General features: G+C 48.1%; 3 protein-coding genes across 9 annotated transcripts in view; 2 read left to right on the top strand and 1 right to left on the bottom strand.

Moving 5' to 3' along the window:
- The window catches only part of RNF220 (ring finger protein 220), a 250936-nt gene extending 248304 nt beyond the window's left edge, over positions 1-2632 (top strand). For all 3 annotated transcript variants that reach the window (XM_008067663.2, XM_008067664.2, XM_021717408.1), the window contains 3 exons: positions 595-703; positions 828-902; positions 1622-2632. In XM_008067663.2, coding sequence (XP_008065854.1) covers positions 595-703; positions 828-902; positions 1622-1693 — 256 coding nt within the window. In that variant the 3' untranslated portion in view covers positions 1694-2632. The remainder of the gene's footprint in view (positions 1-594; positions 704-827; positions 903-1621) is intronic.
- Positions 2633-4155: 1523 nt separating this feature from the next.
- Positions 4156-25478, bottom strand: TMEM53 (transmembrane protein 53). Of its 5 annotated transcripts, none has more exons than XM_008067661.2 (3): positions 25201-25478; positions 10610-10731; positions 4156-5876 (listed from the first exon to the last, which is right to left on the bottom strand). In XM_008067661.2, exons 1-3 carry the CDS (start codon positions 25436-25438, stop codon positions 5223-5225), a joined length of 1014 nt encoding a protein of 337 aa, XP_008065852.2. In that variant the 5' UTR covers positions 25439-25478; the 3' UTR covers positions 4156-5222. The 5 variants fall into 5 exon arrangements, with proteins under 5 accessions (XP_008065852.2, XP_021573085.1, XP_021573086.1 ...); XM_021717410.1 differs by having other exon boundaries at positions 4156-5786; XM_021717411.1 differs by having other exon boundaries at positions 4156-5783.
- A 152-nt stretch (positions 25479-25630) lies between these two features.
- CUNH1orf228 (chromosome unknown C1orf228 homolog) overlaps positions 25631-27356 on the top strand; it is a 54977-nt gene continuing 53251 nt past the window's right edge. The window contains exon 1 of the mRNA XM_021717419.1: positions 25631-25743. The gene's annotated coding sequence lies outside the window, so the exon portion shown is untranslated. The remainder of the gene's footprint in view (positions 25744-27356) is intronic.

Genomic DNA, 27356 nt, shown 5'->3' with positions numbered 1-27356 from the left:
ATGTGGATGGAGCATAAAATAGGGGTAGGTTGCTGAGGGGTAGCTGGCAAGGGTTAACCCAAGGACATCTGTGGTAGAGCTTTACTCTAAAGGAGACATGGAAATGTCAGAAGTAAACATTATTAGACTTGCTTTTAGAATGTAAATTCTTCTAGGTACTGGGAGAATGGAATGGAGATGAGGGGCTTAGAAGCAGAGAGCCTATTTAGAAGACTTGTGGAGTAATCCATAGAAGAAATCCTGAGAGCCTGGGTTAGTGGTGGTAAGGGTGGAAAGAATTGGAGAGATTTCGGAGCTAGTAGGAGAGAAATGACAGATTTTGGATGTTGAAGGTGACTGAGAGGAGTGGCTAAGAGTGGTTCCCAGGTATCTGATTTAGAAATTCATCAGGTTGGAGGTAGAGGAACACAGAGGCTGAAAAACTTAGTTCTAGAATGTGGAGTTTGTAGACATGGAGTATCAGGAAAGGGGGCAGGCAGGGATGTATGTCTAGAGGATGTTTGTATATGTGGTTCTGGAATTCAAGGGAGGTATGGGCTGGAGGGTCAGATTGGGGGTGCCAGCCTGCTGCCCAACTGTGCCGTTCTCTTACAGAATCACTGAAGATTCTGCTGTGACCACGTTTGAGGCCCTGAAGGCGCGGGTCAGGGAGCTTGAACGGCAGCTATCTCGTGGGGACCGTTACAAATGTCTCATCTGCATGGTGAGTAGAAAGGAAACTAGGAGTACCTTTGGCCAGGGATCGAAGAGGATCTCTGCACTGTGATCTGGGCTCTTTGGGGGGGGCTACCTCAAAGTGACCCCTTCTCTGTTCTCCTCCCCCCTAGGACTCGTACTCGATGCCCCTAACGTCTATCCAGTGTTGGCACGTGCACTGCGAGGAGTGCTGGCTGCGGACCCTGGTGAGAGAGCATAGGGATCCGGGAGAGGGTGACTGTTTGTCCATGCTTGTGCTTGAGCCTGCTTGGGGGAGTGGGAACCAAGGAAGAGCAGGACCATAGAACAGAGCCAGAAGCCAGGATGTTCACCTCCCGAGTTCACTACATCCTCTCCTCCCCACTGTACTTTTATTAAATTCTCCCCCTCCACGGGTTCACTGTGTTCTCCCCTCCCCGTACCCCCTGCCCTCACCTCCAGAAAGCCCACTGCATCACACATACTGGTGAGACCCCAGACCAGGAGTAGGCTGGTTGTGGGGAAGCAGGATGCCCTCCCCCTCCCATTACTAAGCTCCTTCTGCTCCTGCCCCTGTTCTTCACTCAGGAGCAGCCATTAAAATGTCGCCCGGAGACAGCAATAAAAGGCTCGGACGTGGGCTCTGTGTCCTGATCAAAGGCCGCATGTAATCTCGTTAGGGCCGCGGCAGCCACAGCTGGACCCAGCCTTGTTCTCATTACTGGGGCTCCCGCTGCGGGGCTGGCCAGGCGGTTTGATCCTGGCATCCCCCCAACACAGGAGCATGCCTGCCTGCTCAGAGAGGCCGCCCATGGACCCCCAGCCTGGGCTGACAGGACCAAGGTCCCAGCACACACCGGCACAGCCACGTCTGCGGGCCCAGGTGTTCGCATGCACAAACATGGCACATTGTGAATAACCAAAGCCCTCCCTGTTTTCCCTGCAGGGGGCCAAGAAGCTCTGCCCTCAGTGCAACACGATCACAGCCCCCGGAGACCTGCGGAGGATCTACTTGTGAGCTAGCTATCCCAGGCAGGCCTTGCCTCGAGCAGCCCCACCTGCCCCCAGCCTCTGTGACAGTGACCCTCTCCCCTTGTACATACTTGCACACAGGTTCCCAGTGTACATACATGCACATACTCACACACACACGCGCACACACACATACACACACACACAACTCTGGAGCCAGAGTGGAGGCTGAGGCCCAGGCACTACCTGCTGGCTCTTCCCCATGGTTTGGGGGCCATGCCTGTTCCAGCCTCTGTTCCCAGGGTGGGGCAGGGAGGTGGGGGTGGGGGGAGTAGCGGGCAAGGCTCCTGAGATCCAGCCCCAGACTGACAGACGGACCGACAACATGCAGACACCAGACTGAAGCACATGTAATATAGACCGTGTATGTTTACAATGTTGTGTATAAATGGGACGATTCCTTGCCCTCCACCTATCCCCCCCTTTGGTTGTATGATTTTCTTTTTTTAAGAAGCCCTAGAAGCAGTGCCTCCTTGAGGGCTGGCTGGGGGCTCGGCCCATCCACCTCTTGGGAGGCCTGCCTCTCCCTCTCCCGTGGTGTCCCTTCTCTCTCCCATGTGCTCGGTGTTCAGTGGTGTATATTTCTTCTCCCAGACATGGGGCACATGCCCCGAGGGACATGATCCTCTCCTTAGTCTTAGCTCATGGGGCTCTTTATAAGGAGGGGGTGGGGGGCAGGAAATGGGGACCGAGCTGAAGCAGAGGCTGAGATGGAGGCTGGATGCAGGTGCTCCTGGCTTCCCAGCCTTCTGCTGAGAACCATCCCTGGGATTAGAGCTGCTGTTCCCAGGGGAGAAGTGTTGTCTTCCCCATTCCTCCCGTGGACCCCATGGTGTGATGCTGTGTCTGTATATTCTATACAAAGGTACTTGTCCTTTCCCTTTGTAAACTACATTTGACATGGATTAAACCAGTATCAACACTTGCTGCCTGTGTGTATGTGTGTGGGAAGGTGGGGGAGCTGATGGCTGCAGGGGGCGGTGAGTAGGAATGGGGGTGAATGGAGGCAGTTGAGGGGTTAATTGCTGGCAGCAGTATGGGAGAAAGGACTTAGCTAAAGGTGTTCAAAGCCAAGCCACGCAGGGTTGGTCTGCTTGGGCCCTGGAGCATTTGGCTTGGTGGGGGTGGGGCTGGGGCTGGGGATCTGGGCTCCTGACTATTGATGGATAGGGGCTCTAGGTTAATTCCTTATCGATGCAGAATCGTCAGCTCATTAATCACAGGAGAGGTCAGAGCTTGGGGGTACAGAGGGGATGCAAGCTCTATCCCCCAACCTAGAGCAGCTACAAGCTTGGTTGAAGACAAGCCCCAAGCCTCTATCCCTTTATGGTCCCCTAAAACATAAGAGACCACAGTGGGATCTCGGCCTCCCAGGCTTTTGTTCCTTCAATGTAGTGATTAACCTTGGGTCCCAGTGTAGTTACTGCCTAGATCCTCAGAAAGAATAGAAACCTCTATTGTCCAAGATGGACCTTTGGGTCGGAGAACTGAGGATGGGCCACTAGCACTAGGGTTATAGAGCTTTGTCTGTTGATCATCCCACAGCTCCCCGCTGCCAGGGAGATAGATCAGCATCCTGGACACCTCCCAAAGCTATAGATGAGTCCTCATCCACAACAGAAAGCTGTATTGAGGAACTTTCAAAACCTCAGAGTAACTCCGTGACCCCAGACTTTACACTTTGTCACACACCAGACCTACCTTCCTAAATCCCCAGCCTCAGATACCCCTTTTCTCTGGGATGCCCACAGTGACTACCACCCCTTACACCCAAAAGAAGCACAGAAGACAAGGCACTCTTGGTTGGGGCCCAGTGAAGCCCCTTCACAACTCCATTCCCAGCTTGATGACACCAAATATCCTGAACACAAGCATCCTGGATTCCATGTATGTGTCCTCTGTCGAGGCGAGTAGGAACAACCCCAGTGATGGCAGAGGGTTTGGGACAAGCAAGTTTGGATGAGTGGGTAGGAGATGGGGGCCACGGAGAGGTGAAGAGGAGGCTCTTAAATGCCCAGTTCCTGGCAGCCTGGCTTCTTTTATGTCTCTACTCCCCTCTCCTGCCTTGGACTCAGTGGGTCCTTAATGGCTGGTTACCCCCACCCTGGCGACCATATGCTCTCTAATAGGGCGCATTAACCCAGAGTGAGGGCATTCCACCGCCACTGCCCTGCCGTGGAAGCCTTGATTTGTCTCATGGCACATGCGGCACTGCCACCTGTTGGCCATGGCTGGGAATGCAGCCACACAGCACAGGAATCTCTACCACGATAGTGGGGACTCCCAGAGGGCTGATGGGGTGCAGACAGACCCTGGGGACACAAAGTCCATCATCTCTGAGAACATCAGGGGTCAGCTTCCACCCAGAGCTTTCCTAGCCATCTCCTTCACAGCCCAAACTTTCAAAGTCCATGCCTGCCCCCCAAGCCCCTTGACTACCACAGTAAGTTCATTCAATCAACAAATATTTATTGAATACTAACTATGAGCCAGCATCGTGCAGCAGTGACTTAAAGAATGATAGATGGTACAGAACTGTAAGGCTAGAGCCACCTCTCCTGCCTGTAGAGTATCCAACGGGTCTCCCTCCCTCCAAGGAGATAAAGGAGTTGGTTGTTCAGCCCAAAATTCCCTTACCCTGGTTCTGGTCTTTAGGGCCCACAGTCAGCTTGTTCCAGGTCCTGTTAGAGCACTGCGGCCTACCTTTCTCCACTCCATCTTGCAGCTTTAAGTTTGCGACTCTCTTGGATCCACTGGCTTCCTAGCAGTGTGGTAGAGCCAGGCAGGCCCCTAAGCCCATATCCTCAGTGGTTCACCTGACTTCTACCTCAGACTTATGGGCAATGAGGTCAGAGAGGCCTGAATGAGCAGAATCCACGGGGATAGTGCTTTACACTGTGGGGTTCTGCCCTTCCGGAGCAGGGATCACAGTCCCCATCCCCAGTCAGGCCTTACCCCCAGACCCAGAGGCACCCTCTGGCATCACCCCATAAAGCTTACCTTCCATTCGAGGAATCAAAACTCAACTCCGGTAATGCAAGATAACTGAGTTCTAGATGATGCACAATGCATGATGATTCAGTTCTACAGATCTGCTGTGCAACACTGTGCCTATGGTTAAGTGTATTATACACTTAAAATTTTGTTAAGAGAGTAGATCTCATGTTTAGTGTTGTTACCCCAATTAAAAAAAAATCAACTCTGGGTTCATCCACAAACCCTTCCCCGCTCTTTGTTAATCTTTACAGCCTAAATGCCACAGGAATCAGCAGCCTGACTGTTGCGCTTATCCAAACACAACCTACTGCAAGTCTCCTCCAGAGACACTGCCCAGGCAATCCCGCCCCTTAGGATCCTGGGGTAAGCAGACCACCAGCAGTCCCTCCAAAAAGAGTCACACAGGAATTTTCTATTTAGAGGGTCACAAAGTCCCAAAGGACTATAGGAGTTGAACCAGAGGAGAGCCCTACAGATTTAGGTTGTGGGGAGGTGTCAGGTGAGCTGGAGAAAGGACCTTAGCACTGCACACAGTTGCGCATGAAGTTGACACAGAGGCTTGTGTAGTAAGTAGGGTAGTCACGGAGGTGGCTGACATGTGCAGATGACACAAAGTCCACAGAGCGCACCAGGACCTGGTGTGCCAGGCGTGCCTCCACCATGCGTTCCACATCTCTGGCTAGGACGACCTCGTCGGCTTTTGAGTAGAGGTAGAGCTCAGGCCAGCGAGAGCCTGCATCCTGCAGCCTGTCATAGAAGTGGGTGTGGAACAGGGCTGTGAGTGGAGCAAGCAGGATGTGGAACAGGACTGCCACCAGGGCAAAAGCCACCAGGAGCAACAAGCGCAGCACAGCAGGTCGATGCTCTAGGATGACTGCCAGGGCCCGCAGAGCCCCTACTAGGTTGCTATCTCCAGGACCGCTGTCAAAGACGGTGCCCACCACACGCAGGTGGCAAAAGCGCCGATGGGTTTGCAGGAGCTCCAGCACATAGCGGTACACCATGACACCAGCATTGCTGAAGACGTGGAAGAGCAGGGGCTCCTTCTCAATCTCATAATCAAAGAGCAGCTCAAGCAGCTTCTGAGCCAAAACACGAAGTGAAGGGATGCCCAGGGACTCGGAGAAGAAGACCATGTGCCACGGGGCCGTGTACCGGATTACAATGCAGCCCTGGAGAGAGGAGAGAGGCCTGGTCAGTCCTCACGGGTGAGGTGGAGGTAGTGGGAACAGGCTAAGGTCAGAGAAACCCAGCAACCCCAACTTCTATAGGGCCCACAGAGTCCAGCAAAGCCCTAGGCCCTGCTTCGGACTGGATACTACTCACAGACATAGTGGGAGTGGAAGGCACACTCGAGGCCCATGTTTGGACAAACTGCTTTACTCTGGTCAAGCCCTCTTACACTGGGATGGTGTCTGAGGCCTGGAGCCTGCAGCATGTTTTGGAGACATCTGGGCTGACTAGAAGGAAGTTTCTACTCTGGTTCCCTCCCTATCTGTCTATTCCCACCCTCCCACCCCATACCTTGTTCATGTAAGGCCTCACTGCTTGGCTATACCCTGTTCCCAGCAACTCTGCTCTGCACTGCTCCTACTACCCAGGCACAAGTTGGTACCCCCATGAGACCAACCCCAAGAGATAGCCTGCAGGCCCCAGCCTTGACCACCAGAGGCCACTTCTGAGCCAAGCTCACATCACTTCCATCTCAGGTCACTGTCACCTTCCCCCTCAGGGCCCTGAGAGCAAAGTCATACTCTCTGAATTCAGGGACCTGACACTCAAATGTGTCTGGTTCCCAGGCCTGGGATCACTCCTCTCATTTGCCCTGAAATTCCAAATATAATAAACACACTTATTCCTCAAATTCTAAAATCTGGGCCCAAACTTCCTCTTGGCTTCTGTACCCTTCACTACCTGGGCCAAGTATGCTCCCAAATCTTCAAACAAGTCCCCTCCTAAGCCAGTTAGAAAAGCCACCCTGCCTAAGTCCTAACACTTCTCATCTTTTTGTTCCAGAGACAAAGGATCCTTTGCCAGGGGAATCTGAGTTGGGCAGGCTTTGGGGTCAGACAGGTCTAGGTTCAATTCCTGGTACCACCACTTATTAATAGTATAGACAAAGAGTGGTTTACTTCTTTCTGACTCTGGGTTCCCATCTATAAATTGGAATAACACCCAACACAGAAGGTTATGGTGAAAAAGTATCAAAGTGACCAAACAGCATCTGGCACAAAGTAACCTCTCAACTAACAGCAGCAGTAATTAGTGGTGATAGTAGTGACAAGGAGAAAATTAGGTGGGCACAGTACTTGATTGACCCATAACCAAACAGGGATGGTCAGCTGGGGTGCTCTGCCATCACCTAAGCGGCCCTGCTGAGACTCTGATGAGGGAGGTCACTTAAGGCCACCCACATTCTATCAAATGGTCAAATCCAATGGAGGTCTTTCAGTCTCCATCATAATTTTCTCCTGGCAGCATTTGGGATCACACACTCTTAGAAATATTATCTTTTTCTCAGTCTTTTAATAAGCTCAGTCTTTTTAATAAGTCAATATCATGACAAAAGGGACATTCTAGATTTTAAAAGAGGATTAAGGAACAAAGTAACCAGATGCAATTTGCAATCCTAGATTGGATCCTGGTTTGGGCACATCAGCTGTAAAGGACACTTTGGGGACAATTAGTGAATCTGAATATAGACTGGAAACTAGATGAGATGGAATTTTATTAACCCAAAAAGGTAGCGATCATGATCTGAAAAATGTAGGATACAAAACTGTATATTCAATTGATCCCATTTAGGTATAGAAGATACAGAAAACAAGCTGGAAGGGTACACACTAAGGTGTAAATAGAGGTCATTTCTAGGTGATAAAAATGGTGTGATTTTCTTTTAAATAATAAAATACTGGCGTTCTGAATTGGAAATAAATCTTTTTCTCTACGCTCATCCTGTCTTCCCTACCAGGGGGTAGAGGGAGCAAAGTCTTTTCAAGAATACGCCTCCAGCAACCTGCAACCTCAGCCCCTCTCTCTTCCCTGGCATGTTACTTCTTCTTTTCTCCCTTGTGCCTTCTGCCAGATAACATCTTTACTCTCTCCTTGTACAATGGCCCATTTCCCAAAGACTCTTTCTTGGATTCTGTCACGCCCTCCTGGATTTTCTTTCCATCTTTGACCACTCTTCCTTTCTTCATAGGACCCTCTTAATCTTCTACTGCTTTAAGTTTGGCTTCCCCAGGACTCTGTCCTAGGCCCCTTTTGTCCCTCGACACACTCCCGGGAGGATCTCATCTACTCCACCGCCTGATGATTCTCTTCTAGTATTCTTGTCTCAAAAAACATGCCCCTCTCTATCTAAGAAATGCCATAGCCAGAAACCTGGCATTACCCTGGACCCCTTCCTGCCCCTGTGCCCATACCAGATCTCTCATTAAACTGCCATCTACCTCCTGACAAGCTCCTCAATCCATCATCTTCCCTCTACTTGCACCCCAGCCCCAAGGTCCTGACCACCTTCTATTCTGGATTGCTGCAACCCCCTCCAAACTCACTTCCGGCTTCCAGTCCCAGCCCCTCCAATCCCTCACCACTGTGCAGTACCAGACTTTCTTTCTTTTTCTTTTTTTCCCCTGAATTGAAGTTCTCACTCTGTCCCTAATCTAGAGTTCAGTGGCACGATCACGGCTCACCACAGCTTCAACCTCCTGGGCTCAGGCGATCCTTCCATAGAGGCTGGGCGCAGTGGCTTATATCTGCAATCCCAGCACTTTGGGAGGCCGAGGCAAGAGGATTGCTTGAGTCCAGGAGTTCAGACTCTCTGACCCACAAATCTAACACCAGACTCCTACTTAAATCCCACGAGAACTCCCTCCAAGCCTCCCCTTTAACACTTGCCCTCTCTTTCATTCTCTGTTCTAGCCACACTCAACTATTCCTATTCCTCTGCCTGCCCTCAAGCATCTTAGTCTAACAAAAAAGCCAGGCAAACAAGCCTAGGCTAGTGAGTAGAATTCAGAAGTAGCCGAAACTGCTTGCAGAGTGAGACCGTCTGTAAAAGGCAGCACCAGAGCACCAGCTGTGGTGGTTGGGGGGGAGGCTTCAAGCTGAGAACTGCATTTTCTCCCTAGCCTCTCTCCCTTTCCCAGGCCACCACACACCTTGGACAGGGTACAGATGTGGGTCAGTAGAGGGACCTCTGAGGGAAGGAGACTCAGCTGGCCTTTCACCCAGGTGGTGCCTCCTACTCCTCAGTTCCAGGCTTCCAGCTGGCAGCTGGAGCTGTCTGTACTGCCTCCCCTGCAGAGGGCTGCTCTGGAGGGCAGGGAGGAGCCAGCCAAAGATGTGGTACATATACACAATGGAATATTACATAGCCATCAAGAAGGACAAACATATGGGCTTCACAACAACCTGGATGGATTTAGAGTCTATCATACTCAGTGGTCTATCACAGAAACAAAGAACAGAGTATCACATGTTCTCACTCATAGGCAGACCCTGAACATTTACCATAATACTGGGGACTGGCAGACTGGGCATGGTGGCTCACACCTATAATCCCAGCACTTTGGGAGGCAGAGGTGAGAGGATTGCCTGAGCCCACGGGTTCAAGACCAGCCTGGGCAACTTGAGGAGACCTCATCTCTACAATAAATCAAAAAATTAGCCAGGCATGGTAGCTCGTGCCTGTAGTTCCAGTTACTTGGAAGGCTGAGGTAGAAAGATTGCCTGAGTCCAGCAGGTCAAGGCTGCAGTGCACTCCAGCCTGGGTGACAGAGTGAGAGTCCAACTCAAAAAAAACAAAAAAAAGAAAGGGATTGGCAGTAGCGGGATACTGCCGGGGTGGGGGAGGGGGACATGACATCAATAGGGGTACCTGATCTCAAACCAGGCAAAGTGGGGACAAAAGAGAGGCCCATACTTTACCTGTACGATGACCATTTATATACCTAATCCTGAATTGTACCCCACATCTTTAAAATAAAATTTAAAAAGTTTTTTTTAAAAATGTGACAGCAAGCTGGGCTCAGTGGCTCAGCCTGTAATCCCAGCACTTTGGGAGGCTGAGGTGAGTGGATTGCCTGAGCCCGTGGGTTTGAGACCCACCTGGGCAACTTGGCGAGACCTCATCTCTACAATAAATCAAAAAATAGCCAGGTGTGGTAGCGCATGCCTATAGTTCCAGTTACTTGAAAGGCTGAGGCAGAAGGATCGCTGGAGCCCAGCAGGTCGAGGCTGCGGTGGCCGGGAGCATGCCACTGCACTCCGGTCTGGGTGACAGAGTGAGACTCCAACTCAAAAAAAAAATGTGACAGTGGCTTTCAAAATATAACCAGGCCCTCCCAAGGCTGTCTCCAATGAACTCAGCCTCTACATCGAATGTTTGGTACAGCCTAAGAAGAAGCATGAATCTCTCTTTCAAGAGGCTCTACTATCAGGGAATGTGAAAGGTGCCATGGTCGTCCTAAGACAGAGACATACCTAGTCAGAAAAGGAGAGAGTCCTGGGAGTAAAAACTATGCCCAGCACACCCTGTCCAGGATCCTGCTGCCCAGAAGGGACTTGAGCCTGGGTTGACTATGCAACTAGGGGTGCACATCAAGGCTGGGCTGTCCACTATGAGATTCAGGGAAGAAAGAAGGGGAAGTAGGTCAGGAGACTGAAGAGGCCAGACCAGGCCACAGAGCTGGCAGCAAAGGGGCAATAATCCTGTCAAAAGTCCTCTTGACCCCATCGTCTTCCTCACAGGCTGTTTTTAATGCCATTCCTAGGCCTGCCACATAGGTGGTCAGCCTTCACTGCAGCTCAGAAGTAAGGGCAGCCAGACAGAGCTCCCACAAAGCAGCTACAGAAGACAGGGCCCAAGCAACCCAGGTGTCCACATGTCTGCAGTACTCACCCTTTTATGGTAGATGGCACTGTACTTGGCAAGGTTCTTGTCCCTGCAGCCACCCCAGCCCAAGAGGATCACTACCGGCTGTCGAGTTTCCACCTCTTTCCCATCTTGGCTGGGGCCGTTCTCTGAAAAACAGATGTGGACTGTCAACACCAGATTTGGAGTGGAGGGTGAGGGTGACTGACCAATCCAGGGCCAGCACCACTCTGGCTGCAGGCAGGGAACCAACAGGTGCCAGGTCCAGGCATCCTGCCTGTCCCTGTGCCCTAGGCTCCCACAGGGCTTCCACCCTGTTCTGCTCCAGCTGCCTTTCTGCAGGATTCTCAGGAGGTGCTGTGAGATCAGTGAACAAACCCACCTAAGGACACCTTTCTTTAGTAACTCAAAGCCAGCCCAAGTGAGAAAAGTGAATACTTTCTAAATGCCATTTCACCTTCTGATCCAGGGGTCAGCAAACTGCAACCCAGGGACCAAATCAGGTCCAGTGCTATTTTTGTAGGACCTATAAGCTAAAATGTGTGTGTGTGTGTGTGTGTGTGTGTGTGTGTGTGTGTGTGTGCCATCCATGGAGGCCCACCTGAACGTTAGGAAGCAAGGTGGACTGTGGACCCTGAGACCACTAGGATGTGTTTAGGAGCTGTTGGCCCATTCCCTCCTCCTTTTTTGCTATTTAGCACATCTCATTAGAAGGAACTTTGATGATCTAAACATGAAGCTCTGAGAGTACGACAGGCATGGCTTACTTTAGGAGTCCATTGTTCTTATTTCTTACAGACTGCGGTTTTGGCTTTAAACTTAACACAGTTCAAACTCAGGTCACATTTGGGAGCCTTTAATATGGTACAAGCTTCTTTACAAGATTTAAAAGTATATTTGTAGAATTAGTATATACATATGGAGAGCTGTTTTCAGCTTTAGATGGTATAGATGATTATCTAGAGTTACTAGAAACGGCCCAGCACGAACTTTGGACTGGGCCACATTCCTAAGAGCCCAGTGCTACTTTGGACTGGGCTGCATTCTTTTAAACTGGTTTTAGCTACAGTTAGTGTAGGGTTTTTCTGCTTATTATAGAAATTGAAATTATTTTATTCATAGAAAGTATTGTAGAATAGGTTATGCTACATCAGTGAATTATGTTAGTTCAAGCATGATCAAACATGATATTTTGATGTTTAATAAGAATACAGCTAACTTTAGAAATTTCATTGTTCCCATTTTCTACTATTGTGGTTTTGGCCTTAGTACAACTTACAGTTTATATTTGGGTTTTATTTTTAGAAGCTTTATTGCTGATGATCAGCTTTACATATTAGAATTAGGAATTATAAACTTTTATAGAAGTAAAAATAGATATATAGGATTTTAGAACAGCCATTTTGTTAAGAGATTGTAATCAATTGTTCCTAGAAACAGCCCAGCTTGATCTTTTGACTGGGCCACATTCTTTAGGAACTGATTTGGGCTATAATTAAGAGTTTCTATAGTGTAGGTAGAATTAGCGTAAAATAGAAAGGAATTAGGATTTAAGTTAGTCATTAGGTATTGCGTATGCCTAAGTTTTAAAAGTTATTGATTATTAGATTATGATGTTAGAATTGTAGTATTGCTTTTGAGGAATATTAACCAAGCATGAGGAACAGTGAGATAATTTTGGGATCGTCCCCCTCATCCACCTGGCTTTGTGTTCATGTAAATGTCTTGTGATTTAATTGGGATTGTCCTTCCTCATGCCTGAGGAAACACCTGGTAGTTGGGGGACGCCCCTCATCCACCTGGCTTTGTGTTCGCGTGAAAGTCTTGTGATTTAACCTGTGAAAATTTGGGATAAAAGGATTACGGTTTGTCCCATTAAATGGCTTCTGTACTAGACAGACAGAGTCCAGTCTCTTTCTCCGCCCCCCCCCCCCGCTTCTTTCTCTTTATTTCTCCAGAATAATTGCCGACGCCGCCACACCTCCCAGGGATCCCCTAAATCTCTCTGTAGGGGCTGGCCCCCCGCATATGTGTGTTTTAAGAGACAAGGTGATGAGCCACCATGCTCAGCCTTAAAATGGTTTTACATTTTTAAATGGTTAAAAAAATCAATAGAATAATATTTTGTGACACACGAAAATTATATGAAATCCAGATTTGAGTGTTCACAAGTAAAGATTTATGAGAACATTGCCACACTCATTATTTACTTAATGCCTATCACTAGTTTCACACTAAGACAGCAGAAAGGAGTAGTTACAACAAGACCATGGGGCTCACAACGCCTAAAATATTTACTGGCTCTTTACAGAAAAACCTAGCTAGCCCCTGTTCTAATTCCATGAGCCGATGGAAGAAGAGGGTCTTAGATGGAAATGTGTAAGACTGTGCAAGCAGGGATGTGAGGCTGACTGTCTCTGGCCCATGTTAAAACACTCACACAGTCCTGCCAGAGAATAATAACAGTCTATATGTACTGAGGTTTAACCCTTGTAACAATATTATAAGGCAGGTATACTCGTACTACAGAGAAGGAAACTAAGGCAGAGTGAGGTTAAGTTACTTGCTTAAGGTTACACAGTTAGGAAGTACAGAGCTGGGACTCTGGTCCTTGTTCCCCACCCTAAACTACTCAAGCACCTTCTGCCTGCTGCCCCATCTACAGCTGGAAGCATGTCCCCTTGGGTGATCTGCTAAGAGGCACAAGCCAGCTGCCACCACCATGGCGGCTGTTGAAGAGGCTTCCCTGCAACCTTGTCAAACAGACCTCATTTCATTTCCCCAGCAAAGTGAATGCCCACCCCCTCAGGGGGACTTTGGTACAAGGACTGCCTGCAGCTAGTTATCTGCCCTCCCAGAAGGGCCACATGTACCCTTCCAAGGACCAAGCCACTTGGCTATGCTCAGCTGCCACCCTGAAATTTATGGATGCCAGTGGTGACCTGGCAACAGTAAATTTCAAAGCTAGTTAAGAGGATGGTAAATATAAATCACTAACCTTTGGACAAAAGGAAGACAACAATTTCCTGTGGAAATTAATGTGATTGAAAAGTTCAGTGTTCCTGCTCTCTAGTAGTGGCGATTCTGGCCCTCGGAGATTAACTGCCTGCACCAGTGGGGATCCCAGGCTGAGTTGCAACTCAGCCTGGAGCAGAAGCTGCCAGTGCCTCAGTCCCTTGCTGACATCTGCCAGCCCTCCCAGACTCCACTGATGCTGGCTTGGCTTCTGATTCTGGTCTAACACAGGCTGCTCCAAATAGTCTCACCACTTTTCTCAGCCTAGTGTCCCTGCCTCCTGCTAGGGTGGCTCTTCACCTATACAGGCCTTTATGGTGAAGAGGCCATGTCTGGGTCTCAGTGGGGCCCAGCCCAAACTCACTGGGGATGACTCTGCCCATGAGGCTCAGGCTGAGGCAGCCTCTGGACGGGGATCAATCGCTATTGTTTGAACTTGCCTTTGCATCTCTGAGCTTGGGCAGCTGGATTTCTGAGACCCTGCCCCATGGAGGTTCCCTTACCTCTGTGCAGCTGTCTGAGAACAAACTCCACTCCCCCTGCCCAGAGGGTTGCCCCCATGTGCCATCACCAAGACACCAACAAAGGGCTTTGGGATTTATCTCAAAGACAGAGAAGGTAACCAGGGAGGTCACATTCCCTGGTGGCCACAAGGATGTCAAGGTCAGCCCCCAAGAACAGAGATGATGCATTCCCAATTGCAGGAGGTGCAAATAGCTTTTGCTGGGCCTCTAAACTGTTCCTCCTCCCCCTGATGGGATTTATAACTCCATTTTGCTGGCACCCTTGGCCTCACCAACTCAGACAAGAATGACTCTTTCCCAGATATGCATCTTCATGAAGAAACCTTCAGAATACTGAAACCCTGGACAGGCTGCCCACTTCCAGTGCCCAAGCTTTCTGTAACATTCTTCAAGGAAAGGAGATGGTCCCTCTGTGCTCTAGTCAGGCACTCCAGGCAGCCCCACCAAGCCCCAAGGTACTCTTCCTATCGGTAGGCATCTCCCACTCCCCTCATGCACTCTCCTCGCAGTGCCTACGCTCCATGCTCACTCCCAACTCAGGGTTTTGTCATGACTTCCTCCCCGCTGGTGCTATACTGCCCCTTCTGATTCAATCCATGAAGTGCTATAATTCTGGAAAATCCAAGGTGCTCTGGGAACATGGCTGAGAGAGTGATGGTGATTGGGAAAGGGTTCCCAAAGGAACACACGTTTGCTGCAGTGGCCTTGGGAGCACGCCAGATGGACAGAGAGGGCATTAGCAGGGGCAGGGGGCTGTGGAGATGTCACAGTCAGTTTGGGGCACAGCAAGGAGTCCTGGGGGGCTAGAACCCTAGGTGAAGGAAGAGCTGCCAAGGGTAGGACTGGATCCTGCAGGGCCTGTATGCCATGCTTAGGAGTTAGGATTTTATTCCATTCAGTAGAGAGCACCTGAAGATGCCAAAGCTGGGGAGTGGCACAATCCAATACGTATTGATCGATGACTTACAAAATTATTTGTTTAGCAACTGTTTCTCTCACCTTAATGAGCAGGCCCCACAAAGGCAAGAAACTGGGTCTGTTGTATTTATTGCCACATCCCCAATGGCCAGCACCATAGCTGGCCCACTCAATAGCATTTAGTAGATATGTGCTGAACGAATGAACACATGGTTACAAAGTGAAGGAGAAAGAGCTAGCATTCTTCTTGTTCCCCATTGCCCTTTCCAGAGTAATAAAAGTAACTTCTATGGCTACTATTATTGCCACACCTGGATCATGATTCCTCTCCCTTACTTGCAAACCCCTCCTCTGTTCTCACTGGCCATATCACCCTCCCTCTCCTGCTGCTGACATCTCCAGGCCTCTAGTAGCTGACCTAGAGGCACTGAAAACTTTGGCCACTGGCTCAATCTCCTAGTCTATCCCAAGTCCTCTATTCCAGGACGCTGGGCAGGCAATCAAATACACCTTGTTTCCAAACCACTACAAACCTCTATGGGCAAAAATAGCTAACACACACAGCACTGTGTGTCAGGCACTATCCTAACTACTTTACGTATCAGCTCATGTAATGTTCACAAAACCTTTATGAGTTTAACTCTGATTATTCTCATTTTACAGATGAAAAACTAAGGCACACAAACAGTAAGTAACCTCCTCAAGGTGACAAGACTAATAAGTAGTGAAGGTAAAATCCAAACCCAGGTGTTCTGACTCTAAAGACCAGCTTATATTCATGACCCTAGCCAGCCTCCTGTAACAAAACCCAAGCCTCTGGTCTTGACCAAATCTCTATTACCTCAGCTCCACACCTGTACACACGGCTGCCTCTTGTACGTCAGCAGACCCAACAATGATCTCATCTACCTGCTCCTCCCCGGCCAGAACCTCAACACATCCTTTGGATGTGCAACCATCCTAGGAGTTAGTTACTATTACTATCCCCATTTTGCAGATGAGAAAACTAAAACACAGAGGCATTAAGCCTCTCTCTCCCAAGAACACACAGCCAGGAAGCAGCAGAGCCAGCATCCATCTTTGGACCACCATACTATACTGTCTCCATCTCCAGGAACTTGCACGTGCTCTCTTCCCCAGCCCAGGGTGCTGATTCTCCATGTTCCTGCTTTGCTAATGCCCACTCCACCTACAGATTCAGCTCACTGCTCACTTCCAGGAAGCCCTCATTGAAGCCCACCCCAGCCCTTTCTCCTCACTCCCTCCCCAAATCATCAGACTGGATGTACTGTCACAGCACCCACCACCACCATGCCACTACGCTTTGATAGTGCTCATTAGGAACAGGTAGGAGGCTAGTGTAACATGCAAAGCAAGAGATGGTGAAGGCCTAACCAGGATAATGGAGACAGGCAGGGAAAGGGAGGGAAGTGACAGAAGAAGACAGAGTCACAAAAGCTTTGGAACACGCATCAAAAGTCTAAAAAACATGCAGCCTTTGACTTAGTAATTCCACTTCTAAGAAACAAAAATGTTGAATCCTATAGAAATATTTAATAACACATTAAGCAGGTCACAGATATAAATGTAAGAGCTAAAACTAAGGCTGGGCAAGGTGGCTCAAGCCTGTAATCCCAACACTTTGGGAGGTAGAGGTAAGAGGATTGCCTGAGCCCAGGGGTTCAAGACCAGCCTAGGCAACTTGGTGAGCCCTCGTCTCTAAAATAAATCAAAAAAATTAGCCAGGTGTGGTAGCACGCGCCTGTAGTTCCAGCTACTTTCACCTGAGCCCAGCAGGTCGAAAGCTGTGGTGGCCATAAGCGTGCCACTGCACTCCAGCCTGGGCAACAGAGTGAGACTCCAACTTGAAAAAAAAAAAGAGCAAGCCGGGCTCGGTGGCTCAGCCTGTAATCCCGCGCCTTTGGGAGGCTGAGGTGAGTGGATTGCCTGAGCCCGCGGGTTCGAGACCCGCCTGGGCAGCGAGACCTCATCTCTACAATAAATCAAAAAATCAGCCGGGCGTGGTAGCGCACGCCTGTAATTCCGGCTACTCGGAAGGCTGAGGCGGAAGGATCACCGGCGCCCAGCAGGTCGAGGCTGCGGTGGCCAGGAGCGGCCACTGCACGCCAGTCTGGGCGACCGAGTGAGACTCCAACTCAAAAAAAAAAAAAAAAAGAGCTAAAACTATAAAACTCTTAGATGAGAACATGGGAGTAAATCTTTGTGACTTTGGATTAGGCAACAGTTTCTTAGATAAGACATCAACAATATAAGGAACAAACAAACAAACAAAACAGTAAAATTGAGACTTCATCAAAATTAAAAACTTTTGTACCTCAAAGGACACAATCCAAAAAATGTGAAAACCCCTACAGAACGGAGAAACGTTTTACAAATAATATATCTGATAAGGAATATCCAGAATATATAGAGAACTCCTAAAACTCAACAACGAAAAATAAACCCAATTCAAAAAACAGGCAAAGGACCTGAATAGACATTTCTCCAAAAAAGATACACAAATGGCCAATAAATATATGAAAAGATGTTCAACATCATAGTTATCAGGGAAATTAAAATCCAAACCACTATGAGACACTACTTTATACCTACAAGGATGGTTATAATAAAAAAGTCAGATAACAATAAGCACTAGTGAGGATGTGGAAAAATAAGGACCCTCATTCATACACTGCTGGTGGAAATGGAACATGGTGCAGTCACTTTGGAAAACAGTGTGGCCAGGCCTCAAAAAACTTATGCAGAGAGCTACCATATGACCTAGAAATGCGATTCCAGGGTATATGCCCAAGAGAACTGAAAATATATGTCCAACACCAAAGCCTGCACATGAATGTTCATAGCAGTCACAATAGCCAAAAGATGGGAAAAAATCCTATCATCTGTGAATGGATAAACAAAATGTGATACATCCATATAATGAAATACTATTCAGTCGTTAAAAGGAATGAAGTATTAATACGTGCTACAACACGGATAAACCTTTAAAACATCAAGCTAAGTGAAAGAAGTCAGACACAAAGGTCACATATTGTATGATTCCAGCTGTATAAAGTATCACGAATAGGCAAATCCATAGAAACAGAAAGTATATTAGTATTTGCCAAGGGCTGGGGGCGAGAAGGAAATGGGGAGCTACTAGTAAAGGTCCAGGGCATCTTTTTGAAGTGATGAAATGTTTTGGAATTAGATAGCAGTGGAAGTCTTACAATTCCGTGAATATACTAAAAATCAATGAATTGTACATCTTAAAAGGGTGAATTTTATGGCATGTGAATTATATCTCAATAACGCTAAGAATTTTTAAAATCACAGTAATACATTAAGTGAAAAAACAAGTTGTAAAACAGTATCACAACAGAATACCCTTCTCAACACATGCACATATATTTTTATGCATAGCATAATACATCAAATATTAACAGCAATTATTTCTGGGATTAGAGGCAATTTCTTTTTCATGATTTTTAAAATCTATTCTCTATAATCAATATGCATCACTTTTGCCATGAGAATTAAAATGTTATTTCAAACAACAACAACAACAGGGAGATGGTCCAGCAGAGTCAAAAGCAGTTGAGAAGTCACAGAGATCATGGATGCTCAGAAGTCCCCTGCACTGTGGAAATATCCTTTTCAACCCTAGCACTTCTTGAGCACCCCACAAAACAATTTAATCTCACAGCCTCCCTGCCTTCTAGAATTTCTCAACAAATAACACTGACATGGAGAATACGAGAATTACAAATACATATGTTGTACAATAGTTCAAGTCATATAGCTAAAGCATAAATTAGATTGTGTATATCCCAGGGGCAAATGGGGAAGACAAAGGAAAGGGCTGACAAGGCATAAGGGTCTGCAGTACCATGCATGCTTTTCTATTTGCAAGTCAGAATCAAGATACAAAGAGCCTATGTTTTCTTTTTAAATGTAAATAATAGAAGAATTCTCAATTTTTTCTGTTCCCCAGAAATACTTTCTAGAGTCTTGCAGTTCTTATATTTAAACCAAATTACTACATTTTAAATTTACTTTTTGAAATAACAACACAGTAGAGTAGCATTGTATCTAAGAGCACAATATACTGTATAAAGTTATATCTGGGTTAAAATCTCTGCCTCTGCCCTTGACTATGACATACATCTTAAGCAAGTTCTCTAAGCATCAATTTCCTTATCTGTGAAATGGGAATAATAATACAAAAGACGAAATAAGATAATGACTACGGAGGGCATAGCAAGGTACCTAGCACAAGGAATAAGTTCAATAAATCGAAATTATTACTTCACAAGTAATGCAGGCTCACTGAAGAAAAAGTAGAAAATGAATATCTAATAAAATTGGAATCATACTGTTTGTAATCTGCTTTCTTCCGTTTAGCAATATATTGTGAACATCTTTTCCTGTCAGTTTATATATTTCTACACCATTATTTTTAGTGGCTTCAGAGAGGCTGTAGAATGTTTCATAATTTATGATGACCAATCTCCCATTATTGGACATGCTGTTGTTTCCAATTTTTTGCTGTTATAAAAATACTTTAATGGACACTCCTTTCTTTGTGCATGTCCCTAATTGTTTCCTAGAAATGGCACCATATTCAGGACAGATCTTCCTAATGGCAATCAAATTTTTTACATGCACAAGCTTTGAAATACGTCTCTCAAGATGAAATCTGGAATTACTTTGGGCAAGATAATTCACCTCCCCCCAAGTATCTGTTCTTCATCTGTAAAACAGGATTAAGAATACTCCCTACTTCACAAGGTGATTGTGAAGATTTCAATAATGAAAGGAGGCCAGGCTCCGTGGCTCAGCCTGTAATCCCAGCGCTTTGGGAGGCCGAGGTGAGTGGATAGCCTGAGCCCGGGGAACTTGGCGAGACCTCATCTCTACAATAAATCAAAAACTAGCCGGGCGTGGTAGCGCGCGCCTGTAGTTCAGGCTACTTGGAAGGCTGAAGTGGAAGGATCGCTGGAGCCCAGCAGGTCGAGGCTGCAGTGGCTGGGAGCAGCCACTGCACTCCAGTCTGGGCAACCGAGTGAGACTCTAACTCAAATAATAATAATAATAATAATGAAAGGAGCTCCTGGCAGGCCTGGCATGTGGACATGTTAACAGCATAAATACAACAGACACTCAGAGAAAAGGAGGCCTGCAAGGGGTACATCAGGTATGGATCTCAAATCCAGGGTCTAGTACGGCACCCGGCAGAGAGCAGACACTTAGAAAGGGTTTTTATTAATGGTTGAAAGAGAAGTAATCGTGATTCAAAGAATAAATGAAACTTCTCTGTTCAAAAATTTTAAAAGGACTTTGGGTCCCTACAGACCAGATAGGGATCAAGTCCCTACTAACTCTTCACCTGGGTCTTTGAGGCCTGTCTGGCATGACAGCTCTTAAGGTTTTCATCTCATTCTCTACTCCCAAAAGCACACTAGCCTCCTGCCAGGCTGCTGTTCCCTACAGCCACTCGCAGCCCTCCCTCAGGGCCCTTACTTCTGTACCTTTCTCCCATCCTAGTACTAGCCAGACCTGACCCTGCTTAGCTTCCAAGATCAGATGAAATTGGGCATATTCAGGGTGTGATCACAGACTTGACTTCTTCACTTTCTGCTGCTCACCATGGATCTGTCAGCCCTCCTGAAGCTTTAGACTGAGCCTCAACTGTTCTTCTCCAGAAAACCTCCCCCACCACAGGACCCACCTTGGTGGTTCAGACCCTTCAGTGTCGTTTCCCAGATGCCAGTGAAAGCCTCCTGAGGGTTAAGACTATGTCTACATTTCTTTGACCTGGCCAGTGGCTAGCAAAAGAGTGGGTTCACAATCAAGTCAGGTTCACAATCAAGTCTGGGGAACTAAAACTCCTCACTTCCTCTCTCTGTGATGCCCTTAAGGACTTCTGTGTACACTAAGAGCAAAATCCTCATCCCAGGCCCAGAGACCCAACTCCACTGATTCTTTTTTTTTTTTTTTAAGTTGGGGGGGGGGTCTCAATTTGTTGCCCCAGCTGGAATGCAATGACTTGATTACAGCTCACCACAGTCTCAACCTCCTAGGCTCAGGCAATCCTTCCACTTCAGCCTCCCAAGTAGCTGGAACTATAGACACATGCCACCATACCTGTCTTATTTTCTCTTTTTGACTTTTTTTTTTTTTTTTTTGTAGAGATAAGGTCTCGCTATGCTGCCCAGGCTAGTCTCAAACTCCTAGCCTTAGGCAATCTTCTTACTTCCTTCTCCCAAAGTGCTGGGATTACAGCTACCATACCTGGGCCCCATTGATTCTATGAATTATTATTATTATTATTATTTTAGTAGGAGTCTCACTGTCACCCAGGGTGGAGTGCAGTGGCACGCTCATGGTATGACAACCTCAGCCTGTTGGGCTCAGGTGATCCTTCCACCTCAGCCTTCCAAGTAGCTGGAACCATGGGCATGCACCACCATGCCCAGCTACTTTTTTTTAATTATTATTATTCTTTGTAGAGACAAGTTGCCCCTGGATTCTGGCAATCCTCTTGCCTCAGCCTCCCAAAGTGCTGGGATTACAGGCATGAGTCACCCCACTCAGCCTGAATTAATTTTTTTAACATTTACTGAACATGAGAGTAAACGTGGTGCCTTTAAGAAGGCTGCTGGCACAGAGGAGATCTGATGGGACTTGGCTGACCATTCTCTGGATTGAAAGAGGGGTAGCACAGCCTGGGCTTGGAATATCAGAGCAGCTCTGGCTTGGGTCCACAGTGCTGCCAAATGATTCCATTCAGCTAACTTGGCACCTCATCCCTACCAGGCTCCGGCAACAGTGAGTAAAACCATCACAAGCATCACAGAAACAGGGTAATACAATTCCATGGAAGCCACAGGAAAGAACCTTCCCAAAAGAATGAAATAGGAGCTGAGTATTAGGAGGATAAGGGGATTGCTACTCTGGAAAAAGGAGGGGAATGGCAGATTCTAGGTCAAAGGACTGGCTTCAGCAAAGGCCAGGACAGACAACCCTTGGCATGGGCAGCCACAGGTACTAGCTGGTGGGATTCCCAGCAGGAAGATCCTAGACTTCCCAGCCTGAGCTACAAGCCCCAGGGCTCTGAATGACCCCAGATCTGCAGCTGCCTTCCAGCTAACAAACGTGTCAATATTAGCTGCTTGCCTCTCTGCCGGCTCTCAGCAGTGCTGGGCTCTGTGGTTTTGATTATCAAATATGGAAGAAAAGTAATGTCAGAAACCAAATATGACTGTCCTACGTACTTCTTCACCATTTTTACAGTAATTACAAAAGAGAGATGACCTCTGGGTCCCCAAAAGATGGTCACTCTGTGGAGCCATGCCAGTCTGTGGGGGAGCTGTCTACAGATGGGAAGCAAATAGATTCAGGGGATCACTGTGTCGTGACCTCCTTCTGAGGGGTTCTCCAACCTCCAGCACAGCTCTGGAGGCAGGCACTGTAACAGGGAAGAGCATGGTGAACTCCAGCCAGTGAGGAGAAGCAATCAGGAGGAGGAACAACAGAAAGCCTTGGAGGTCTTTCCCTTGGAGAAGAGGATTTGAGGACGGCATGAAGCTGTCCTTTTGAAGAGAGGAAGAGAGATTACTTGCTCTGTGCTGTACCCACAACCCTCTAGCCCTGCAGTTATCGCATCATTTTGAAACCAGTTGCTTACAAACCCACATCCCCTCCCCAAAACCTCAGCTCCCTGAAGGGTGCCTGTGCGTGAGTCACTTCTGAGGCGCCAGCAACTAACCCATGGCCAGGACACAGCAAATGCTGAACTGAGAGGGGAAATGACACGAAGGTCTACTGTGGCCCAAAAAAGGGAAGTGCTTTCTAACAATCCCAATTGTCTCCAACAGGCCAGGATGTTTGGGTGGAAGCATCCCAACAGGGAAGGGTCTGCCAACAATGGAAATGCCCTCATGCTAACAGAGGGATGCAGGACACAATGGCCCCCTGAGATTTCGTCCAACTCTAAGACCCACCTCATGAAGCAGTGAAGGGAATCACAGGGGAGGAAATGCACTGACAGCACCTGCTCCATGCCAAGCACACACACCAGTCACCATCTTGTTAACCCTCACAATCCCATGAGGTGGGCACTATTATTATTCCTGTTCCACAGTGGAGGAATCTGAGGCTCAGGGAGGTTCAATAACTTGCCAAAGACGTAGAGCTAATAAGAGATGAAGCTGAAATGTGAACCAAGACTGCCAGGTTGCCCTCCTGAGCTGAGAGAGAACTTCTGCCTGCCTGGCTATGCAGAAGGCAGCTCCAGCCCTTTGCAGCTGAAGGCTCTCCAAAGGCAGTAATATTAACTGACCTCATCTTTTGCTGATGCCAAAACTTGTCAGAAATATTTTTTTTTAATTGGAGTCGCTACATCACCCAGGCTGGAGTGCAGTGGCATGCTCACAGCCATCCCAGCGTTGACCTGCTGGGTTCTGGCGATCCTTCCACCTCAGCCTTCCAAGTAGCTGGAACTACAGGCATGCACTACCATGCCTGACTAGTTTTTTTATTTACTGTAGAGGCAAGGTCTCACCATGTTGCCCAGGCTGGTCATGAACCCGCGGCCTCAGGCAATTCTCTTGCCTTGGCCTCCCAAAGTGCTGGGATTACAAGCTTGAGCCACCACGCCCGGTCAGAAGTATTTTTACATCTATAGACCCTAGAACCCTCAGCCAACAGATCCAGCTCTAGGGAACAACAGTTGGTCTGGAGTCATCTGTTCTATAGACGCCTAAGGGCCGCCCTCTCCTCCTAGACTCCAACCAAGGAACAGGAGATGCTATAGAAAAAGTCTGAGAAGGCTGAAGGAGGCTACATCTGAGCTAAGTCTTCAACGATGAGCTGGACAAATGAGGGGGCAGTGTGGGCAGCAGAGGGGAAAGGGCATTCCAGACAGAGGAAACAGAAGGAGCAAAGGCAGAGAAGAAGTGTGTGGAGAATCACAAGTTGTTTGGGGTTACCAGAACATAAAATTCAAATTCAACGGTGGAAGGACATAGTGAGCAAAGAGGTAAGCAGGGGCTGCTAAATTATGAAGGACTTTGAACACCATGCTAAGAAATCCAGACTTGATTTATGCTGAGGGCAATAAGGAGCCACTGAAGGGTTTTATGCAGAGCAGTGATCAAGATCAAACCTCTGTATTAGGAAGATCACTGTGGTAGCAATATAAGAGGCTGGGCTGCAGGCAGTGAGACGGAGGTGAGGCGTGAAGGCAATGCTGGAGTAATGCAGGTGAGAGACATGCTGGCCTCAGGCTGACCTGTACTTCAAGGCCCCTCTAACATAATTCACCATGAGGCTAAACTTTTTCACTCTCCGGGCTCCCAAACCTATTCACAACTGTCATGGACGCAGGCCTGCTTTAAAGCTTCCTAATTTTGTGAAGCCTCCCACACATCTTTCTTTAATGATATGACTGCAGAGGAAGAAACAATGCTGATCCTAAATGCCAATTAATGAACTCACTCCATACCAGACACTATGCCGGTTCCTTTACACAACGAATCTCAGCTGTGTCCCCAAAACCCTATGAGGAAGGAAACAAGTTCAGAAAAGGTAGCTTACCAAAAGTCATCTAGCTAATAAAGGGAGGAGTCAGGATTTCAACCGAGTTCTACCCGACGGCACTGTTAACCACTGCCAAGAAGAGTGGAGAGGGAGGACTGAGGGTTCTGAGTCCCGGGCTTCTGTGAGGACCCCCGACCCCCTGGGGAAAATAATCGGTGGTACCTGTAGCCCCCCCCCGCCGAAGAGCAGTTAGACGTGGGATGCGCGATCCCAAACAAAGAAATCGAAGGGACACTGATCTCGGCAGTCTTCACCTACGAGAAGAGAAACGAGGGGACTGACCTGAGACCCCCTAAACGGGAAAGACCCGAAAAAAAGGACCCAAAGTAGCAACTTACGCAGGAAGGGGCGGGGCTCGGAGAGGAGGAGCGTTCTGAGGGCGGGGCTTGAAAGGGGCGGGGCTCTTTGAGTCCCACAAAGTCTAGGACCTGAGACACCCTACGAAGGGGCGGGAACAGGGGGGCGGGGCCGCGCGAAGGGCGGAGCTACAGCTGCGCTCGCAACCCACAGACTCACGAGGTCACCTCCCCACGACTGGACCCAACCCTCATTCCATACTCTGGCTCCAGCAGGGCTGATCCGGGATCTCGATGGTGTAGTCCAGCTCAGCCGAGGCCATGGTGAAGGCGCTGGCCCTCAGCACGGGCCTCCCGCCGGAACTCCCGCTTGCGCACCCGGGCCTCAGCCGGCCGCCTCCTGGGTACCGCCCAATCACCACACACCTCCCCCGACACTGCCCAATCCCGGAGCCGCGCTCTGTGACCTCCCGCCCTAGCAACCACCGAGTCGCCCTCATAGCCTCTCGCCGCACCCCACTAGCTCTGCCCTAGCAACCATGCCCCGCCTCTCCCTGTTCCTGGCCCTCAGCCATTGGCTAACACTCTTGATCAGAATCAGGTATTGGTCAGCCGGGACGCCGGTCAGAAAGAGTCCCCACTCTCCTGTGTAGGTGAGAGCAGGAGAGTTGCTGTAGACTGGAAATGGGGAGGGTCTCTCGTCCGAACCGAGTCTCACCCTACGCGGCGGAAAGCAGTGCTCTTTGACTTGCATCGTCTAGCTACTTCTGTCATCTTCTACCAGCCGCAGCTCCGAGGGCTGGAGGTAGAAAACCGTACAAAACGGCCTAGGGGGCGCATGCCGACCCACCTTCCACCTAGTGGGGTTGAGGCGTATTCTGGTTGAATGGGTAGGTGGGAGGCTGTCTTCAGTTGGTGACTTTAGAGAATGCCCTGTTCGTGGGGAACACCGAGGGATTGGGAAATACATCCTTCTTGCATTTACCCACGCATTTATCACGCATTTGCTTATTGTATGCCTAAGACTGGAATAAGTAAGCTTCCTTGGGCTCTAATGAGGATCAAGCTTTTGGCTCTAAATTCCATGTCTTAATAGGAGAGGGAGAAAAACCATGCTCTAATTCTGTACGGAGGATAAATACCACAGAAAAGTAAGGATTTTAGGAGCCTAGAATCAGAGAGACAGGGCACATAGGGCAGTGGGACTCACTCTTGAGCTGGACCTTTCAAATTGTGGAGATAGGGAGGGAAAAAGACTCCTTGCAGGAGCTCAAAGAGAGAAAAGTGAGGGGCGAGTGTCAGAAATTTCATGAGGCATCTTCTAGCCAGAGGAGAGGCTAATGTGAGAAAAACCTTGAAAAAACAGTTAGATCCTGGAGAGTCTTTGATGCCAAGCTTAGCTTTGCCATTATAGGTAGATCTTGCTGAGGATCAGAGCTATGGGTCTAGATTTTATACTGAGGACAGTAGGAAGTCATTGCAGGGATTTAAGCAGGGAGTCACAATCAGATTTATGTCTTAGAAAAATCTGTGCAAGGAATGGAATGGGGATTGGGAGAAGGAGGAAGACCAAATAGGAATTGTTTCAATAGTGGGAGAGGATTATGGTGGCATAAAGCATGGGGTGGCAGCTGAAATGGAGAGGAGGATTCCTTAGAAGCTTATACCTAGAAAGAACTGGGCATGGTGACTGACTGGGTGTATGAGAAGAAGGAGAAACAAAAGACTTGTAGATTCCTACTTTGGGCAAATAGGAAGGAGAGAATGCACAGTTTTTAGGAGGGGGTCAGTTCTAGGCATGGCAAGTTTGACATCCCAATGGCACATCCAAGCAGATGTGTCCTGGAGGCAGTTGAACATTGCCTGACTGGAGTTCACAACAGAAGTCTACACTGGAAGTAAGAATATTGGAGTCTGTAGAGTCTTATAGATGCCAACCAAACCAGTAGATTTGTTGAGTTTACCCAAGGAGTATGTATAAAGTAAGAAGAGAAGAGGGCCTAGGACAGAGACCTGAGAAGCTTCTGAGTTTGAGGGTCTAGCAAAGGAGGATGAACCTGCAAAAGTAATTGAGATAAACTGTCCAAAATGGTAAGAAAATCAGTAGTAGAAATAGTGTTTCAGAAGCCACAGGAGGAAAGTGACGAAGGCCGATGACTAATCAAGTAAAATAAGTCTAAAAGAATCCTCTGGATTTAGAAACAAGGAAGTTGTTGGTGACCTTTGCAAGTGCAGTTTCAGTGGAATGATGGGAGCAGAGGTCAAAGTACAGTGGCTTGAGAAGTGGATGGGAAGATGAGGAAGTGAAGATTACATGTACAATATACTTTCAAGAAGTTTGGCCGGGCTCGGTGGCTCAGCCTGTAATCCCAGCACTTTGGGAGGCTGAGGTGAGTGGATTGCCTGAGCCCGTGGGTT

Source organism: Carlito syrichta, unplaced genomic scaffold (assembly GCF_000164805.1).
Source record: "Carlito syrichta isolate Samal-C Ts95f unplaced genomic scaffold, Tarsius_syrichta-2.0.1 Scaffold309730, whole genome shotgun sequence".
Lineage (NCBI taxonomy): Eukaryota > Metazoa > Chordata > Mammalia > Primates > Tarsiidae > Carlito > Carlito syrichta.
This window is presented reverse-complemented; position numbering and strand designations above follow the sequence as displayed.

Excerpts from the sequence above, each read along its gene's own strand:
- TMEM53 (XM_008067661.2), bottom strand. The coding sequence starts at position 25,438 with ATGAGGGCGACTCGGTGGTTGCTAGGGCGGGAGGTCACAGAGCGCGGC. Across the intron at positions 10,732-25,200 it reads TCAGCCCTGCTGGAGCCAGA|AGAACGGCCCCAGCCAAGAT; the intron begins GTATGGAATGAG and ends TCTGTTTTTCAG. Across the intron at positions 5,877-10,609 it reads GTGCCATCTACCATAAAAGG|GGCTGCATTGTAATCCGGTA; the intron begins GTGAGTACTGCA and ends TCCTCTCTCCAG.